The following is a 21,240-nucleotide window of genomic DNA, read 5'->3' on the forward strand; positions in this document are numbered from 1 at the left end:
CCCTGAAAAGAAATAAAAGCTGAACATGCAATCTCTTATTTTACCTTTAGCTGTTGGAGCAGCAAAGAGGATCCTTCCATGGCAGTCAATCAGCACAGAGTCCAAACATAAGACCACTGCAAAAAACCCCAAAAACAACAAAAGGGCAAGGTATAATAAGTATCTGTTATTGTAGCTATTTAGCACTAATAAAAATAAATAATTTTAACAAAGAATTTACAATGTCAGAAATCACCCTAAAGTAAATGATGCTTTAAATAAGCATTTATGCTAGAACAGACACAAGTCAATAAAGAGACAATAGCTGTGTAATTACCCAAAGCAATTTCTGCAGAACAAAGACAAGAAGAAACTGGAAGTTTATTCTTTTTATACCCAGCACTGAAAAGGATGGTCAAGAAAGAAACAAAACAAAAAGAAATAAATACAATAGGTAGATCTACTTTAGTCTTCTCAATGGGTACCAATAAAAGATGGTCAATTTATCTAAGAATTTAAGTCTCTCTTCTCTTCTTCTCCTTCAACCCCACAAAAATAGAGGGTCATCATCTGGAGAAAGCTGACACACACGTGGCCAGATCCAAAACTCCGCTAGGTGCAACAGGATATGAAGTTGAGTTTATCGCAAATAGTTATAATCACACTTAGTGAAGAAATGTTACATAAGTCAGTATTTGCAAGGCCATGAAATTTTCCATTGTTAAAAATGAAATAATGCACTTCTAAAACTATTTTAAATGATCTGAGGTCTTCAGAAACTTAACATTAAGGTAATGAGATCACATAATATAAATATAGTGTTGAAACCTTGTGGCAAAACTGTGTCTATCTGTTTGCTAACTTCAAAGGACTTTTTAATTTTATGTGTTTCAATTAAAAGCCAACTGGCCAGTAGGTAGTTCTCTTGCAGTCCAACTGTAGTCCTCTATTTCTAGACTACCATCAAATGCACTATTTTCTTGTTAAAAACAAAGTACTGGAAGAATAGATTCTTAAACTGAATAAGACATTAAAACATTAAATGTATTAATTATGAAATAAAATATTAAAGATGTCTAAGAGACAGACAAACATCAATTTATTAATAAATAATTAATTGAAGCGGTCTAAGAAGAAAAAAAAAGTAAGAAAAAAGGCAGTAACACTTTCCCTTTTTTAGTTATTTGTACAAACCACATCTAAAATTAAATTACTCACTGTGCTTAACATAAAGGCTTGTCTACTACCTTCAATAATATTTAAGTTGGACCTGAAGTACAAGTCTGGAAAAGCAAAGCTTTCGCTGGTTGTTTCTGCAGAGGCAGCTTCACGCTCACTCTGTCTTTGCCAGCAGTACGTGTCCCTGGCCCTGCCCACACAAACCAGACCTCAGCTTGTTCAGTGCAACATAAAATCCTCACCTGGGCTCCCTGAATCACCCACCAGCAACTTGTAAGCAATACCCTCTGATAAGTGGAGAGGAATTAAGTCTCAGTGGAGGTTACAAACACTTCTGTAGCAGAGTTGAATTAACAAATATGTGAAGAAGAGGCTAGCTTTGGGATATGTTTTCTTAAGCAGGTAATCCTGCTTAGGATAATGAGAAAGGTGTAATCAAGGAAGGATTTGGAGAAAAAGGCTATGTGACTAAATAAAAAATAATCCAGCTTCATACACTTAACCATGGCTCATCAGCTACCAGTCTCACTATACCATTGTCAAGACAAAGGATTTTTTTACAAGATGTATTCAAAATACCTATCAGCTTCACCTTCAGTAAGTATTATTCAAAAGGAATGTTGAGAGAACTTTATATGTGTGTGTGGGCAATAAAGCAGTAACACCACTATAAACCTTTCCACAATGCACCACTCCCCTCAGAACAGGCAGAGAATCCTCTTGCAGAAACAATCTAAATCTGAAACCAATATTCAACTTCAAGGTAGCTTTTTTTGTCAAATACAGAAGTTTTAAGTAAAGTATTTTCCATTTGGTGGTTTGTATCATTATGTTCCCTTCTACAGCCTATATAAGGTTCAGATGACAACTTTTAATATTTTTAAGACATGCATTCTTAAGAGAGCAGTAACAGGCTGGCTAAGAATATTACATTAGAATCCGAGCCATTATGTGCAGTTATCTGAAACCTTCAGAAACATAAGGAACATGCTATGAGGCTGAAATAATCCTTCTGTTACAAGGTATATTAAATACTTAGTCTTATTTTCCAGAATTCTTAAAATGTTCAGAATCTTCATTTATGGCTTATTTACTCTTAAGCAGTTTTATATAACAGAAATAAAATAACTGAAGCTGAAATCCAAAGAGATGCAGTAAGTTTTCTGTACATTACTATCCAGTTGTTTCACTTAAAGGCTTCAAGCTCATCCCTGCCCATACTCCCAAAAGCAAGTTTTTTAAATCAAGGAAAAGAAAGGGTGGTGGTGGTAGAAACTTCTGCTATAGTTTTATCATTAGTATAAGCTAAACCATCATTCAGAATGTCCATGGAAATCTAGGATGGTCTTCTTAGTCACATACAACATATTCCAATTCTGTCAAAGGACAGTTCTCTCTTCCTCTCTCAGAAGTTTATTTCTGATAATTTGTCTATAAACTGAAGTATAGGGGATGTGGAAGGACTAACTCCATGACAAGATCCTGGGTACTTTAAAATGACAAAGCCCAGTACTGTAGAAAATAGGTCAGGAATTATTTGTCACAAAGAAATCCAGGCAAAAGAGGAAGTTTTTATATATATATATATATATGTATATACACATGTAAAACTTATCTCCTCCTGCTTGATACAAGTCACAAGTGTTTTTCTTAAAAGTCAAAGTACAGATTCTCTATTCCCAAAAAGTCTAAAATTTGTTTCACTGCTTGAAGCCAAAGATTAATTTCTGCTGCAAAAGCCATCAAGATTCAGAATTAAAAAAAAAAAAACCAAAAAACAAACCCACCTATATATGAGACTTTCACCTATATGTGGAAGAAAACTCCAAATTGAGTTTTGTCACAATTTAAGGGAATCAAAATAGAAATATCTGCACGCAAAATGAGAGTCAAGATCCTTTCAATCAACAGAATAAAAGAAATATTAACACAGTGAACATCAATAACTAGGCAAAATACTTCATGATAATTAAGACTATACCTGGATAATCTATGCAAGTCTGCAGAGTACATAAACACTCATGACATAATGCCCAGAGTTCATAGTCTTTCAGAGGCCTACCATACCAGGACAACAGGAGTTTTAGAGAGATCCACTGAAAAAAACAGTGAGGATGCAGAAAATTATAAAAATTATCACAAATTTAAAACATTTACTAATGCAATAGAAAAGTAAATCCTAATATAAATACTCAACTTAAAACGTAACAAGAAAATATATTTATTGCACTTACCAGTAATGAATTAATACTATTTATTAAAAAAGCATAGCACAGTCAGCTAACTATATATAAGTAAAGTATAAATGAATTAATTGTTTCTTAATTCCTTCAGGACAAGTCAGCTGTCTGGAAGGTCTTTCTTACCATACTAAGAAAAGACTCTTAGAATGTCTATTGTGTAATAGACATATTTTATGATGAATTGAAACATAATTGCATAATTATAGGGACAACACCTAGACTGAAAAAAATAAAAAATTCAAATGATTGCCATCAACAAAACAGTCCCACATTCAAAACCTGATTTACCCTGACAGTTGCATTACATGTCTTACCTTAAAGATTTCATCAACATTTCTTGTTCTTCTGTGAAAGATGTTAACAATATTGACAGAATTAATGACAGGTTTATTTGAAATCCCAGCATGCTGTTTTGTATTTAATCACTGGCTGCTCAATTTGTAGTAACAGCATTTGTTTTTCTGACTACCAATTTAGCTTTTGATATCGGGCATAATACCTTAATGTGACAAAGATACTACTCCATGGAAACTCACTGTTCTTCAGAGACACGCCTTACATTCTGTGATTTTTTATTTTTGCGGGGTGGTGTGTGTCTGTGTGAATGTAAGAATTGGAGATTTACAGTAGTGCACACACACCTCCCTGATCAAACCGTGCTAATGGAAAAGCTCATCTCTAGTAGTGGCTCTTGACATCAGCTGCACTTATGATCTCCGTTCATCTACCAAAGGAACACTAAAAAGTTCATTGTAGGCAGAAACCTCTGAGTGAGAGCAGTGCTTTTTTTAAAAAAAGAGCACAGCACATTTTCTCTTACATATGCAGTCCTGAATGAGTCAATTTCAGGCCATGTTAGGAAAAGAATTACCAGAAGTAATTCAGGATTAACTCTGGAAAAAAAAACCCATTTCACCCTCAAAAAAACCTCCAAAGAAACAAAAACCAATCAAACAAAAAATGAACCAAACCAACCCAAAAAAATCTAAACACAAAATTGAAGCACAGGAGACAACAAAACCCCCTTTGAAGTGTTTTGTTGCTTTTACAGACACCTTTATATCCCAACCAGTATTTATAACATCTACATAGACTAAGGGTCTCTCCCACACACAACGGCACTACATCATTAACTTTGACAAATCAGCCCCTGCACTGTCATTTACTAAAGTCAATTTTTCATCCTTTTCCTGAGATGCTCTTTGGATTTTATCATGAGATACATAATGAGTTGACTACTGCATTGAATTTCATAAAGCTCAACAAACAGAAATAGCTTCAGTGCAATCTATGGAGAAAAGGAGGACATTAATTTCTGTAGCTGAAACTTTGTTAATAATTTGAACCAGAAGACCTTCTCAAAGAACACAGTACTTTAGGTTCATATTGTTTAAATATTCTTTGAAGATGAACCAGATTACATTTTTTAAAACAAAATATATCAGGAAACGCACCTTTTGATTTACTGAAAATGTTTCATATTCTGCCTACCTCCAACAGATAAAAATGAACTTGGTGCTATTATTCTTCTATCCTACATTGTGGCACATTGCAAAAATTAGTAACTTCAGCATAGACAGATTTGAAGCCAGGTGATAAGATTCAATTTCTTTCTCCAATTTTGCTATCACCAGCACCCTGGAGTGCAAAATCCTTTCATGTGTTCTTTTACTGTATCTAGAAAAGTAAGCTCTTGAATGGTCCGATAAAAAGCCATCAATCACACAGCAGGAAGGAAAAGGACAGATAGTCAAAAGAATGAATTAGTCTAGAAAGCATATAGGATAGAGCTTCATACTGTTGATAGATTACTATCCCTGAGCAGCACTGTTTCCCACTCCAGAGCACTGTGATTCTCATGTGCCTCAAGTGTCTTTGCTCACAGACACTTCACAAAGAAAGGAGCATTCAAACCTTCAAATTAACCCTGCACAGCTGACATGAGTGAAGAGAAACCATAAGAGAAATTTCAGACTGACTAAAACACTAAGAAGGCTTTGGGATTTAGGAATTTTCTTTTAGTAAGTACACACTAGTGTCACATGTTTCTCTGTAAGAGAATTCCTCCTCTTGAAGTTTATGTCTTTAAAGGCTCTAAAAGCTGCAGCAAAGAAAGACTGACTTCCTTTACTGCATATACAAATCATCTTTCACTTCAGCAGAAGGTGATGAATGTCTAGCCAGGGAAAGAAGAATCTTCCAGTGAACTGGAGACTGAAGTTTGTTGTACTGCAGAAAGATGCAAAGTATTTCTCATCACCTCTGGGATATCCAAGCTCTTTAGAGTAAGAAAGAAATGACAGAAAGAAATTCAGGCATGGCAGGAGAGTAGGAATAAATCCTAAGAGCAGCAGCAAAAGTTTATGATAAGACAGAAGTGTCAATGATAGATTAGAAAACAGAGGATGAAGAGGCACCAGAAAAACTCTATTTTGGAAGAAAAAGGTACGTAGTGAAAGCAAATCTTAGCATAAATGAGAATCAGTGCCATCTATGGGATGGCCAAAACAAACTGAGTCAGGAAAAAGAAGGATGAAGTCTGGTTACAGTTTGGTGAACTTTATTTGAATGCATATACTCATTGTTTTTCTGGCAATCATTCTAAAGAAATGTGAAACCTCAAATATAATATTGTTAGCTGGTATTTATTTGCTAGTTGGTCTTCTGTCATGCTAATAAATACCTGCACTGCTATTGTCTCTTACTATAATTCATGTCTCTCCTCACCTTCACCATTATCAATTTTATTTCTCAAAGAAACACCTGAGAAGGTCATTCCTCTAGTGTCCTAATTATTCCAAATCCCCACGTTCCTCCACCAGAAAGAGAAATGTGGAAGACTTCAGATGAAAACTGAGGGTTCAGACTTGCTGGGGACTTCAAACTCGTGCTCTAACACCTTGCAGAATTACCCCCTGTAGTGAAGGTACATGACAAGACATGTTTCATCACACATTTGCATTTGTGGTGAAAAATGCATGCAGTTTGGTTCAAACAGTTTCAAAGGAAAAAGAATACACTTCTCAACCTATGGTTATGAGGCAACTTTGATTTAAGCCTCAATCCTTAAACAAAGATATTCAATGCAATGCTCCTGGTACCTCACCTCTGAGGTATTTTAACACGATGCACGTTCTAACTCCACTGAACCTTGTTTTAGTAAACATGTAAGTGTAAAACTCCTTAAATAGACATGTCTCAGCTTTGGCTGTTTTGGATTTTAACATGCAAGTCTCTGATTCATGGCTATTACTATTTCCCAAAATTTAAAAATAAAATCTCCATGCAAACACCAAGAAAAAAAATTCCGAGGCACTGGAAAATGTAGGATTAAATGCTTTCAGTCAAACCATCTGTAGCATGCATTGTTACTTATCCATCTATTCACATATTTTAGCAAAGCAAGCTCAAGACAACTCTTCAGCATTTGTAAGTCCACTTCATTTAAACCATTATTTTAATAATGCCATTAAACATTCATTAATATATTATCATCAGTGCACCCAAGAGGAAACAAAATTATAATCTAATGTTGCTTTCCAAATTTTTTAATGTTCTAAACCAGACCTTTTCATAACAGAAATTATATTACCGATTTTTTAAAGTAAGAAAATGTTTTCACAGCATTGAAATTTTGTCAGAAAATATAAAAAAGCCGAATGAACCATTATTGCCTATATCTATATCCTGGTGCCATTTTGGTTTTTGCTCAAAGATTGCATTTCAAACCTTACTTGTTGGAAAAGCAATGGGTTTTTTGCAGTGCTGCAAAGATCATTTAACAGATCTTCTACTTAATTGTTGGTACCAGAATTGTAACCCCCAAATTTAGTAAAGCATTCCAACTATGCAAAATCTATTTTATGAACATAATGCTGGCATGTTTTAAATAGCCGAAGCAAGATTTTCATCATTCTTTTCTTAGTAAGTATTATTCTGGGAACTGACAACTTTTCTTTCCTTCATGTTATTTCCCCAGTGTTAAAGTGTCAATTTCTAGCTACATGGCTTTTCACTTCTCTCATGCTTGACAGAGTATGAATGACCGACAGAAAACAAACTTGCATTTGCCAGGTTTCCATTAACCCTTCCCAAGTAAAGGCCATAGCATTTAAATCACAGAGAAACATTTAAAAGGATTAGAGATGAGACACACCTGATTGGAATGAAACTGGTTAGAGAAATAAAAGATCCCCACTCATACTTGAAGTGAAAAATATTTATTTATGGCATGCAAAACTATAAAAATTATTAGGAAAACCCTCACAAGATACATTGCAGTAGCCAGACAAAAGCAAGCAAGTATTTTTAGTAATGCTTACTAGCAGTAAAGCACACAACAATAAGAAGCAGTGTTTGAGTATTAGAAAAATATTGTCCACTGGAGAAGTACTGACAGGCAAGAAAAACTGTCTGTTCTCCAGAGTAGACAAGGTTGATCTTCAACCGGATGGGGCTGGTATTGCACCTTCTCTAAACAACATGAAATATTGAAAGGAATGCTCGAGACACCATTCTAAAAGCTCCACTTGCTGCAATCATGCCAATCTGTCAGAGAACTCAGAAAATGGCAGCACTGCAAATACTCTGAGGTGTTTTCTATTTACCCCACAAGGCAGAAATCACATTAGTTGAGGCTTCACACTTCTTGTGCTTTTGCAGTAAATGAACAAATTCAGCCTCAGGCTTTCTTAAAAAAAAAAAAAAGGTATTTGGTAAAATTCTGGTTAATGGGAACTTGAGAGAGAGACAACAGTTATACTTTTGTCATGTAAGGGATAGCACAGTATGACTTTTTTTTTTTTTTTTTTTTTTAGTTGTCAGGAGGTAACACAGAGGCAAAAACTGCTATATTTTGGAAGCCCAAGGAATAAAATCTCTTTTCAAAAAGAAAAAATGAAGATGACAACATTAACCCACTGCATTTCTCTAAGAAGACTCACAATAAAGTCTGCTATACAGTTCAATGACTACTAATTATGAATGACCTTCCTTCAGAAAACACAGGATTACAAGGCTAGAAATTCAGCATTTCAGGAAGCCATTTCAGAAGTCTAGGTGTTAATACACTTAAAGGGTTTTTTTCCCTACAGCAGTTAAATAATCAAAGAACATTTTCTTATATTTGCTTTTTTTGTTTGAGACCAAAAAGATTTTTCTAAATAGCACATTTTTCTGTGGCAGGACCTGAACATTTTCTGGAGTCACTTACTAAAAAAGAGAATGTAGAGTGTGAGTCTATCAAGTGTTTCTTCTATTGAAAAGACAGCCATAAACCTCTGATATAACAAAGAACCACTACCCTGCTGTCTTCACTTCAGATGCTATGTATTACAACACTGCTTATTAGGGTAGCTGGAACAAGAGTTACCTTTTCTAATTCACAGTGATTGTCCTGTGAGTTCAGTGGGAGCAGGATAACATCACTGTTAGTAAGAGCCTACTTGTTTGCAAGAATGAAATTCTGTTTAGACTGAAAGGACACTTTATTTAAATTGATGATTAAATATTTGAAGAAAAAGAAGACTTTAGAAGAATAGCAGAATAAGATGAAAATATGTTTTAGTTTAGTTTTCTGTGTGTCAGTCTCAAGTGCTGCTGCAAAAAAAGCAAATAAGATTTGTTACAGCTTTTAATTCCACGCAAGAATTTTGGAAAACTATAATTCTGGAGCAGATTATTTTCTTACAACTACCTTCATGCATCCAGACTTAAACTTTTGCCCTACTAATCTGGTAAGGACAGAATATAGGTCTAATTTCAACATTTTTTCCACCTTAAAAAAGAACCCCTATCACTACACTCAACTTACGTTCATAAATGATGGCAGAAATAGAGAAAAAAAAAGGATGTGTGTACAATAGATGGATTATTTCTCAGAGTCTTAAGAATGCACTTACAGTTTAAAACCTAAATAAAGGATTCAATATGCATACAGTGAACAACCCCCTCCGAAGGCAAAACCATGCCACGTGGTACTTATTCACATTAACTATCCTCCTGAACTATGAATTTAATAAGCACATCTGTTGAGGGAAAAGAGACAGGAAAGGGAAAAAGGGACATTCTTCAATTTGCTCTAGTTTTTGAGCTATGATGAACCAAAGGCTCACACCTGATAATTCTAGGTTAGTGTTTCAAAGCAGATGATTGGGCAAGGTGAAAAGAGGGAAGGACAGAGACTGAAAATAACCCTAAGTCCACGCTATGGGATAGTTGGAAGATGGGCTGGTAGGCAAGAACAAGGCTGACTTGCCAGTAGACAAGCAAGGAAAAAACCCAACAACTTCACCTAAGAATAATTTCTGGAAACAAAATGTGCGAAGTTTGTGCTGCTCATTTTTATCCTGCTGTAACAAAGCAGGAGAAGGATAAACAACCCTGCAGTTTTAGCCAGCAGCTCTCCTACCACAGGAATTGTTTACACCTCTGAGTGTGGCACAAAAGACAACCATCTAGTCAGAGACCAAACTTGTCCACCCTGAGATATGCAATTTGAGCAGAGAAGAGACCATATTACAATTATCTATCAACAAACTCTGGTAGATTCTCCCTCTGTTACTTGGCTATTTATAAAGACTTAATGCATGAGACAACATATCCATCATATTGTGCACATATTTAAATTCTATAGTGAAACATACATAACAAACAGAGACAGCAATTTAAGAACACAGAACGAATATAGCATATGTACAATTTCCAAAAACTTAAAAGTAAGATTAAAAAAAATGTGGACTCTATCCCCCTGAAGCTGATGGGATATTGCCACTGATTTCAGTGAGGACAGGTTTACAGTCAGGAATTCTGCAATTTTCATAAGCACCTGGGAGGCTCACTGCAAGGTAGTGAAATTTATGCATTGACAGTAACATAAAGAGTTAAAAATACATGTATGCTTTGGTAGTTCTCTTACAAATGCAATCAGCTATTACGGAATGCTGCTCTAACACACGAGCGAGTAGACTCCATTTGTAAAAAAAAATAAATTAAATGGAAGTTGATTCTGCAACAGCATAAATTTCACAGTAGCACTTTACTTTTTAATTTTAGAAGAAAAAAGGATCACTGTGTTTCCAATATTAACGCTTAAAGTGTGCAGACTTGCAAAATTCCATTTTCTGGGATGCTAAAGTGGACAAGGGGGAAAGAAATCACACATTATTTAAGTCATCTCATCTCCACATAAGTGACTACAGCAACTATATAATGAAGACTTTATTTTTACTACCTGCTCATTACTTTTGATTTCTGAACCTCTGCCTCCACAAAGATTATCTTCATTATTGTTTGCACTCATTACACCGTTGCTTAATTCTGGTGGCCTAATTAGGTTTGATCCATGTCTGTTCCCACTGGGTTTTGTTGTTAATACTGAATCCATCTTGTTAAAATGTGGTACATAATTTTCATTTGACCCTTGAAAAGTTTCAGAACAGTCTTCCAACACCATGTAGTTGTCTAGCATTTTTGCTCCAGTAATTGACTGATTTGGGCCTTTCAGCATATCAGCTGGTTTTAGCACTTCAGAGGTAGCACCAGAAGAGTCTTCTTTGTGATCAAATGAAGAAAAACCTATCTTTTTCCCATTGATAAGTGGCACATGTTCTTCTAGATTCAAGCCAGACACTTGTGTGCATACACATGGTGCTTCTAAATGATGATCATCAACTTGGTGATTCTTTGATTCTGTTTCTGGTGGACTACTGACAGCAAACGAATTGAGATTCCCCTTTGAAAAAGCAACCTCATTATTATTGTCTAGAGGTAGTGACTCTTGTGTTATAAAGTGATTTTTCCTATCTAGTGGTCCACTGTTGGTTACAGAAGTAAAAAAGTTATTTGTATCTGCAAGTTCAAGGGATAGCTTTGGAAAGGTTTTCATTTTTCTCAAAGAACCTTTCTTAAAAAGGCAATCTCTCTCCAGGTCAATAACACATGATTTTATATCCAAAGCAACACTAGCAAAACTGTCAGTATACACTGTGTGTTTGTCCTCTTCTTTGCTCTTTTCAGTTTGAGTTGCAAGTTGTGAATGTTGAGTTTTCTCATTATTCAGATCAATTTGCATTTCCTTTAAACCACTTTCTCTGCCAGTCACCATGGTAACTACAGAAGAGTTGTTATGACAGGCAGTCGTCACCTCTTCCACTGCAGACGAATCACCTGCAATGTTGTTTTTCTCATTTGAATATAATTTAGATCCCAAACTCCTCTGACACATTCTTCCCTTCCACATGTTATCACAGACATCTAGATACAAAAACAGATGCTTGTATTAAATGTGTAAACCTCCTAATCTCTTCTTGTAAATCTTTATATTACTTTTACTGCCATTGCTGCTACATATCTTTAGTATGTTACACAAATTCTCAATTTCTGAACAAATTACTTTGAATCATAAGGGACACTTCAAACATATTATGTTAATTAAGAGTTGCGTGTCCCTGCTTCCCCATCACCAATCTACAACTATTTAATAATGATTTGTTGTAATCTAGAAAGGAACCTACAACAGGAGATCACACAAACAGTCTTTGAAAAATCATTAGATATGTCAGGCAATCTAAAGTTTTAGACTAAATACATTTTACTGTTACCTTGAGGAGCACCAAATGATTCAATTGAAAGAACTCTTCTTCCAACAGCAGACAAGCTTCGACAAATATTACTTGATGAAGCAATCTTCATTTTTTCTTCACATAATGACAAAATGCTCTAGAGAAAAAGAATGTTAAATACTTATTTAATAATGAATAGATTCGTGAATTTTGACTAACACAAATGATGTTAACTCCCACAGTACATCTGAATTTGTATGATGCTACAGTGGAAGTCTTTCTTCTCCAATTCTTTATACCGTGTGTTTCTATTATGTGGTTAAATTAATTTCTTGTTTTTACCATGGGCTATTATGAAGCCATTTAATACAATTCAAGTTTTAGCCTACAGTTAGAACATCAAGAACAACTGATAAAAATTATCTTAAATGTTATCCTTTATGAATAACATAGTGAAAATGCAAAAGCTAGAGTGCTGATTACTTTTTTAAACAACCAATGCTTTGCTTGAATTCAGTGACACAGGCAGGATGATTAATGTTTTTATTACTGAAATTACATTAAAATTAAAGACTGAATCTTTTTAAAACTGCAAAATACAATTATTTAAAAAGCAATATTCCCAGTAAGAAAAGGCAATCATTATCAGATCACAAAAAGTAACCGCACTTCATATCTCTAATCTGCAGCCTGGGCACCATTTGATGCATTAGCACTGATCTCACACATAATTAACTACAGATATTCACACATTTAAAAACCTGCCCCTTTGGGCAGGCTGTAGAAGACAGCTGCCTTTCCAAATACATCCCACCATTTCCTCAGTAACTATTCCTAGATAAACACTGGTGAGACCTCATTCAGCTGTTAGGAGATGCTCTCACTTCCCCATTCAGCAGTTTCCACTCAACTGCTCCTCTGCTGTTGTGCATGGAAGGAAGAAATTGGCCCTGTTGGTTCACATATGGGATTACGGAAGGACAGAAAAAAGGGAGACAGATATCCAGCTGGGCTGAAGTCTAGCAAAATACCTAGAAAAGTCTAGGGGATTTCCCTCCAAATAGCTCCCACAACTCTGTTCACCCAAGGAAGTGTCCAGTGAAAAAAGAATAGAAAGAACATACTCACAAAGTGACCCTTTATATATTACCCAAGACCAATTATTTTTGGATGATTTCAATAGTCAGCAACAGCTTTCAGGGTCTACAAGACCACTCAGAGATGACAGAGTGCTATACAATCCCACCTTTGACAGCTTAACAGTAAATGAATAGAAATAGAGCAGCTGACCAAGCAGGCTCCATATTGTCTTCTGATATGGTCTTCTGCCTGGGCAGTCCTCAGTCAGGGAGCCAGCATTTTTACTTTATAAAAATGAATCTGTTAATTCTTCTGTTGCAGCACTCTTTTTGCAAAGTATTGATCATAGGTGCTATAACATTTAGAATATACATTATCAGTTCAGGAAAATGAAACACCCATGCCCTCCCCACCCCACTGCCCTGCCCCCCCGCCACCCCAGAAAAAAAAAGTAGATAGCACTATTCTGAAGTAGAAGAACTGAATCCAAGAAAAGCACATCTGTTATTCTCTGGTTACATTCTCGTAGTCTGCAAAAACATTAAACTTTTTCACATTAATGTCAAATAACTCCGTCAGGTGACCAACATTTAGAATGTAAATTCTTTTAGCTTCTACCTGCTAAAGGTAAAATAAGAGGCTAAGTGGAATAAAAAACAAAATCCAATAAAGATATCTAAGCCTTTATGTATTTAGAGAAAAACTATTTAGTAGTAATGGTTTGAATACTGCTCTGAACATGCCAAGGAACAGAGGCTTCCTGGGGCAGGGTCCCTACACTCCCTTCTTAAATGCAACCCAATAATCACACAGATCTCACAGCATAATGTCTGTGCTTTTATTTCTAATGACACTCTGTCTCTCTGTAAACCAAATATTAAATGGGAAGAAAACAGTTAACGAGAAAATTTAGATACAGTGCATTCACGCAATCTTCTTAAAAATTCAAGCACTGTTGAACATCTACATCTACTTTTCAGGTTTTGTATATCCATTAGAGTGGGAAAAAGGATGAATTTCTGCAGAGTTGGGGAAGACCTCAGCTTCCCTGCAAAACCTGAGGATACTGCTTATCAAGACCATCTTCATAATTAAGAGATTAATGAGATAAATAGAGATTAATGAGCACACATACAGAAATATTAGTATCACCTTTTTTTTAAAACAAAAAACCAAAAAACAAAAAATAGGGCTATTTTACCTCAATATCTGGCCTATTTTCAGGATTCTCTTCTTGCATTTGCTCCAGTAGAGTGTGCAGATCTTGTCCAAATTCTGATTCTGTCTCAGGTTCTAGAATATATTCTATTGCTGCTTTCAGTGTTGCACCCAAAGAATAGATGTGTGCCTACATGAATTTAAAAAAAAGACATTAAATATATTACCAACTCTTTCCCTCCTGTCACAAAAGCTTCAAGATCATACAAGCTTAAACTATTTTCAAATTTAAGGTAACAGTTTACCAGAAAGGTGGTTTAATTTAAACATGATGAACAAAACCAGCTTCAGACTTGCTTTGGGGAATATACTTGCTGCAAACAAAAAGAAATCTTGTGGGGTACAATTAGAACTCTTTTTTCCCTTCATCAGTAATCAGTATTACAAGTATTACACCAGGCTACAATTTAATATAAAACTGAGAACCCTGTGTTTAAGTTAGAAGCATGCTAAAAAGTTTGATTGAAGGGAGATTGAAGTGACATTCCTCTTGGCAGGGAAACAAAATATTTATTTGAAAAAACCCCTTTTCTATATAGCAATATTTTATGAGTGCTATCAAGCATAAAAGAGCAGAGAAAATACAGCATAATACCACTTGTTACTGAAGACACTACGAGTTTTAAAAATACTCCATGTTTTCCACCTCTGCTTCTCTCAAAGCCCACATCCTCGTGATGGATTAGGGTTAGGTGAACCAGTAACTTTTTAAAATCTAGTGCTAATGCAGTAGGTTTCCCACACAACACAGCTGCATCTTAATTTTAGAAGTATCTTGCTTCTTGGGGAAAAAACAAAAAAGAAAAAAAAAATTAAAAATACTTTTTCAGATCTGCTTAAGCAATGGTATTTTATCCATGATGGCCTGTATTTTATATTCCATTCATAGAACATATTTACAAAATGTGTAAAATTTATAAGCAAATATAAGTGCAAGTTTGGATAAACATTTCAATGGTGCAGCATAGCCAGGAATTCAAATGTACTGAACACTGCCCTCTGAGGTTTACAGATACATACATAAATAAAATAATGTAGCTGTACATTAAATTGGTTTTAATGCCTTTGCTACATACTGTACTATCTCTTATCTTAGAAAGAAGACTGACTTGAACGTCAAAAGTAATTTTCTTTCTCCACCCATTCCTAACTTTATCATTTAGGTGTGTTTTTGTCTCTAAATTGTATGAATTATACTTTTTCCACAGGTATGCTTTTAGAGTTACTTTTTAGTGAAGCAGGACACCTCCATGAAGGGAAGTGTAACACCACCTATCAGGAAGAGCTGTGTATGTGAGACTGCAGAGAATTCCTCTCTTCCCCTCTCCTCTCCATGCCATCCCCAAACCAAGAACACATAAACCAGTGCTGGTTGCTGGCTCCAAAGCTTTGGGACACATGAAGATTAGGACAAGTGTCAGAAAACCAGACTATATGCCATCTGATCTAGATAGAAAAGATTTTTTTTTTTCCAAAGCAGTAATTTCAGTCTCAAGTCCCTCACTGTTATACTGCTTCATCATTAAGCAGAAGAGGTAACTGAAGAGTTTTGACAATCTCAGAGGAACTAAGACAGGAATTGTTATGATTTTTATTTTGATTTAGCAGAAGAATGAAGGCCGTTCATCTATTCCAAAAGTAAGGGTTACTTTCTTCCTGGCCCCGCTCCCTGTGCCACATAAACTACTATAACCCACTCAGTGGCAGCAGCCCGACTGAACCACACCCTCAGTAGACCAGAATGATTTTCTTTTTTTTCTAAGATGAAACAGACCATGTTGGTAAAAGGATACAAAACTATGAAGCCTGAACAAATAGTCCATTAGCAAGGTGATGGAAAAAAACTGAAGTAAGATCTTTTTTTCCCAACACACAAAAAGTTGCTCTGTTAAGGCACTTCCTTTCCTCTGACATGCAGGAAAACTAGTTTTGCAGATGGCCATTTTAAGCATCATAGTTTGTAACTAATTTCTGTGTTAAAACATTTACAGGGAATGTGGACACCTTTTTCAACTTGAAACTTTCTTCCATGTAAATCCCTCTTTTACCTTTCCCTTCTTCCAGCTCCCCAAACACCACCACCACGCCCACAAGAAAAAGGGGAAAGAAAACCCAGCTATTTAATCAATTTCCTGAGCTGGCAGTAAACAACGGTAATATTTAAAGTAATCCAATGTAACCTTGTGTCCTAATGGAGCAATGAGGAAATGCATTTACAATCATCCACTAGGTGGGGCGTTCCCCAAGTTAATGCATCAAAAAGCTTCCACTTAACTGCACAGCTGGGCTTAGGAAGAAAATTTCACTTCCTGGGAAAGAAGAGCAAGATGTGTATATGCAATAAATAAAGCAAATTCTTAAGTATAAAATACCTAATGCTTACTAGAAGTGACTGCTCACAATGAAAACAATTTCACAAGCAAGCTAAAGACTGTCTGCTCTACGGAGAGTAACAAATAAGAGAGGGTGGCAAAAAACTTTTCTTTGGGACTGAACTGGCCATTTGGAATTTTATTGAATAATTAAGAGGGCTTTTTTCCCTTATTTTCTGAAAAAAAAAAACCCAAACAAAACCATTACTACAAAAAGAAACAAAACCAAAATCCAACATAACACTCCCCCCAAGAAAACCCTTCTCACACACTTGTTTTAAATGTAGATAAGGAGAAAAGCTTTTTGAATTGCAAGCATTTTTCATTACAGGGTAATTATTTAATGGCTGATAAATAGCATGCATTTCTAGAGAGATCCAAAGGAAAAACCAAACAAACCCAAAGCAATCTGTTCAAAATTCCTAAGGAGGCTCAGGAGTTAAAGACTAAATGCCACTTGTTACAAAAACATATAGACCATGCCAGCAAGACTGCACCACAGCGTCAGCTTCAAAAAGGATGGGAGAAAAGGGAGGAAGTAACATTAGGAAACCAGCTCTCCAGATTTGGTCCTAGAGAGTACATATCCTACTAGCCCAAAGCCAGCAAACATAACAAGAATTGTAGGTAAACCATTATGGTATGCATTAGTGGGAAGGCCATTATGGAAATAATGTGCATTTTAAGAATCCCAATGGCAACACAAAAAAAAAAAAAAATGTTTGCAGAGAGTAATTATGATTTGAGGTAATAGAAGTCGTTCTTTCAGCAACATGCCAAAACAAGTGAACTCATGTATTTCAGAGAAAAATTTGAAGGTCATGATCATGCAAATAGCTTCAAATCAAAGTAACTTTTAATACTAGAGTGGTTTCCAAGACAAAAAGGCGTAAGAAGACAAAACACCCCAAAAAGGTAATTCAAAAGGTGAAGATACGACATTTTAAAAAAATGATCAGGCTAAGTACTGGAAGCACTTACCAAGGGCAAGGAAAGCTTCTACCATAATGTTATTATTCTATATCATGATTGGAATATATTCCAAAAGGCTTCTGCAAGTTCTACTTAAAAGCTACTTGCTTTGCTGCATGTCATTTTATAATCATTTAACACTACAGGAAGTGAAATCAGAGAACAATAATGATCTGCTCTAATTTTAAAATCTGCCAATCAAAAGATCAGGAGATGAAGTAAAGGCTCCAAGTCTACACAGGAAGCGTGACAGAGGCGTTGTTGTATTACTGCTTGACAGGGCTAAACAACTGAACTTCTCCAGAAACTCTCTTCTGCAGACAAACACTACAGGAAAAAGCTGACAAAAGAGCTTTTGAATAGTGACTGCACAAGCATGTAGCAATTATGAATAATGGCCATTTATATTCTGTATTGAGATTTCACTAAGTTCAGAATTGTAGGTCTTCCAAAGAACTGAAAAAGACAGGCCATAATACAACTAATACTTCCTGAAAAATATTTCTGACTAAATGACAAGTTATAGAAATTGGTAATTGGTTTTGACATTCTTATCTGACCCCTATTTTTCCATATTTTTCTCTTTTTTATTGAGATTGCACACATATAGCTACTTCCACCCTTTCACAATTCAAAGCATTTAAGGGTTCCATAAAAGAAAGCTTCAGTGTGAAGCTTTAAACCTCGAAGTTTTATAAAGAAATTCAAAGTAGTGCTTGAGAAAATTACTGTTGGGAGAAAACATTTAATATTTACCTATGTCATTTTCCTATGTAGTCACTCTAAAATACACTATTTTTATGCAAAAGAAAGTCAGTAATATTCCTTAGTGAGAAAATGAAAGGGAAAAAGGTCTATTATTTTCAGTACTTTCCTTCATTACAAATGGACTAAATGCCTTTCTGCATAATTGTAATTACTGGAAGGTGTTGTATTAAAAATTAGCTTTATGTTCATTTGCCACTCTGGATACCTTGATAATTAGTCTGCAGAGCATGCTAGAAGTGTTCAGCCACTGTAGACTATTCACAAAACATACAGTCCAGCTTGAAGTGGTTAACAAATATTGGAATTTGTTTGTCCCTTCTAACTACAGTCAACCTTGTCTGAAAAAACTTATTCCCCAAAAGACTTCTAAAAAATTGACCCAAAATGCATCTACAGGTCAGATTTTCTCACGGTCAAAGTCTGCAGATATTTTAACTCTCTAATTGTCTTTTAACTAACCTAAGAAAAGTAAGTGAAAGCTTTTAAGTTTGTATATGTTAGGCAAACATCAGGTCATCAGTTTATACAACAAGGCATCAGCAAGGCTTTGTTACTTAGTCCCTGCATTTTACTGGTTCTGGTGACCTCTGTATCATCACATTTGAACTGAGAAACACTACTTGGGAAATCAACCTAACCTCAGTTTTATAGTTGCAGGCTTCTTGTTTGTAACAGTTCATACCAACTGTTTTATTTCCATGGAATTATCTAAGCGTTCGCCACATGCAACCTTTTTGCATCTATGTTTTGCAGCAAGAATTTCCACATTTTACAGCATAAAAAGACAGTATTTTGTTTGAATTCACCCATGTACATCTCATTGTTGCCACCCACTTCTTAATTTCTGAGAGGTGACACTCACTACATGGCTACTGTCACAGCACACCTCACAGATTTCCAGCAGAGCTTCTCCCTCACGGCATTGTTTTCCAGGCTAAAGAGTATTACTTGAAGTAATACTTGAATGTTTCTTTTACAAATGCTGTTTCACCATCTGGTCCTGGAAATTCATGTTATTGCTAATTTTGCCAGGTTGGTCACTAGTCTATTCTGACACTCTTAATTGAGCCAAATTTTTGATAATTCTCCATAAAAAAGAGTTGCAATGTATGAACCTACTGAAGGTCCAACAAGATTAAAACATGTTCAAAAAAATTACATAGCTTTTTGGCTATAGCTTTCTTTGAAAAACTCTTTTGTATATCTTATTCATTTGCAAACACTGCAGACTTTGGGTAGCGTTCCTGTGTTTTGAGAGATTTTAAAAATATCAGGTTTTCATTCTTTTGTAAAAAACTTTTTAAAGTTTTTTTTCCATACTTTTTGGCTAACCTCAGGGGTTTGTTTTCAGGTCTTCTTTTAAAGGAGATTTAAAAAAAAAAAATTATAAGACACATTTACAACAGTCTCTGTGCTACCTGCAAACATTATTTTAACAGCAACAGATATGGCTCTATTGATTACTCTCCATAGAGCAATTTGCCAGCATCTATAGTAGTGATCACTTTGCAAAGAAATACTGTCAATTCAGAGCTATACCCAGAAATGAAGAAAAAAAAATACAAATTTTTCAAATGGACCTGAATAAGTTTCAAAAAGCTGTTGTAACTTTAACTACTGTACTAACGACAGATGTATCTTAAGCTATTGACTGCTACCCTGGTAAAGATTCATTTTCCTCTTGGAAGTCACATGAAGATGAACATGCTCCGAATCTTGAGCAAATTTAAACCATGCTATTTGTAGGAAATTACTCATGTACTTGCAGAGTGAAGAAACAAATTAAGAACAAGTTTCTTACACTTCCATCCCACTTTTAGGCTCCCTTAATCATGAAGATCAGGCACCCCAATACGGATGAGTAGCACACCAATTGACTCCTGTCCTGCATGACCGAATAAGTATAATTATGACAGGTAAGGAAGAATGCTGAAAAAAAAACCCTGCTGAAGACCTCAGAGGTCTAGATAGCAAAAGTTACTCACATTTATCTTTAAAGCTTCCTGAACAATGGTATTTTTTAAAAACTCCCTTTGAAACGGAGTTTTATGTGTCACAGCTCTCCTCATGATTTATCAGCCATTAACCTCCTTACTTTTAAGTTACTTGCCATAGGTAATTAATTTATCACTTAATTAAGGTAACACAACTTATTCCCTGTAGGCATAGAAACAAGGAAGCCTGAGAAACAGTTATATGCATGCTGAGCAGACTGGCTCTGTCTTCTCTCAACTGTGCAGGATTTTTTTTTATTTTACAGCAAATACAATGTCGAAACAGTTATATGCATGCTGAGCAGACTTCTCTCAACTGTGCAGGATTTTTTTTTATTTTACAGCAAATACAATGTTAGTCATAGTATTGAAGTATGTTATTAAAAAAAACTGACATTCTTTTAATCTTAAACCTAAGAGATGGTGCCTACTGGTAAAGTCTGTCACTCTGAGTAATGCATTCACACCATTCTGTATTGAGGGATACTTATTAGACATTTTGGAGGTAAAAAACTGAATTGCAACACTTTCAGGTAAGAACACTATGGGCCAATATACAAGAATAGCATCCCAGTTCTTTTACCATGATGTGAATCAATGACATCCAGACTCTGACATGTAAAACATTCATTACTGTACAATAACCAGTTAACTCTTCCTTAACAAAATAACCTATGTAGATTTCCTTTTTTTTTCCTCTAGCAGGATGATATATAAGATGAACTGCAAAATGTAAAAAGCTGGTCAGACACTTCTGTATTTACATCTCTCTATAATATCTTGTTATGGCAACATTCAAAACACCAATTTTAACAGAACAGCTGGAGGTGACAGAAGCAGCCAAGGTAGGTAGCTCTCATTGTACATTACAGGA

At 35.4% G+C, this 21,240-nt stretch overlaps 1 protein-coding gene across 5 annotated transcripts in view; it reads right to left on the reverse strand.

Moving 5' to 3' along the window:
* KNDC1 (kinase non-catalytic C-lobe domain containing 1) overlaps nucleotides 1-21,240 on the reverse strand; it is a 58,167-nt gene that overhangs the window by 20,753 nt on the left and 16,174 nt on the right. For 4 of the 5 annotated variants that reach the window (XR_005627465.1, XR_005627466.1, XM_039709269.1 and 1 more), the window contains 5 exons: nucleotides 14,244-14,390; nucleotides 12,002-12,119; nucleotides 10,633-11,654; nucleotides 3,140-3,254; nucleotides 45-116 (listed from right to left, as the gene is read on the reverse strand). Coding sequence is in view for 3 of the 5 variants with exons in the window: in XM_039709269.1 (XP_039565203.1) it covers nucleotides 45-116; nucleotides 3,140-3,254; nucleotides 10,633-11,654; nucleotides 12,002-12,119; nucleotides 14,244-14,390 (1,474 nt within the window). In the remaining 2 variants the exon portion in view is untranslated. The remainder of the gene's footprint in view (nucleotides 1-44; nucleotides 117-3,139; nucleotides 3,255-10,632; nucleotides 11,655-12,001; nucleotides 12,120-14,243; nucleotides 14,391-21,240) is intronic. The other variant, XM_039709270.1, reaches the window with a different exon arrangement.

This window comes from Passer montanus, unplaced genomic scaffold (genome assembly GCF_014805655.1).
Source record: "Passer montanus isolate IOZ18808 unplaced genomic scaffold, ASM1480565v1 scaffold21, whole genome shotgun sequence".
Lineage (NCBI taxonomy): Eukaryota > Metazoa > Chordata > Aves > Passeriformes > Passeridae > Passer > Passer montanus.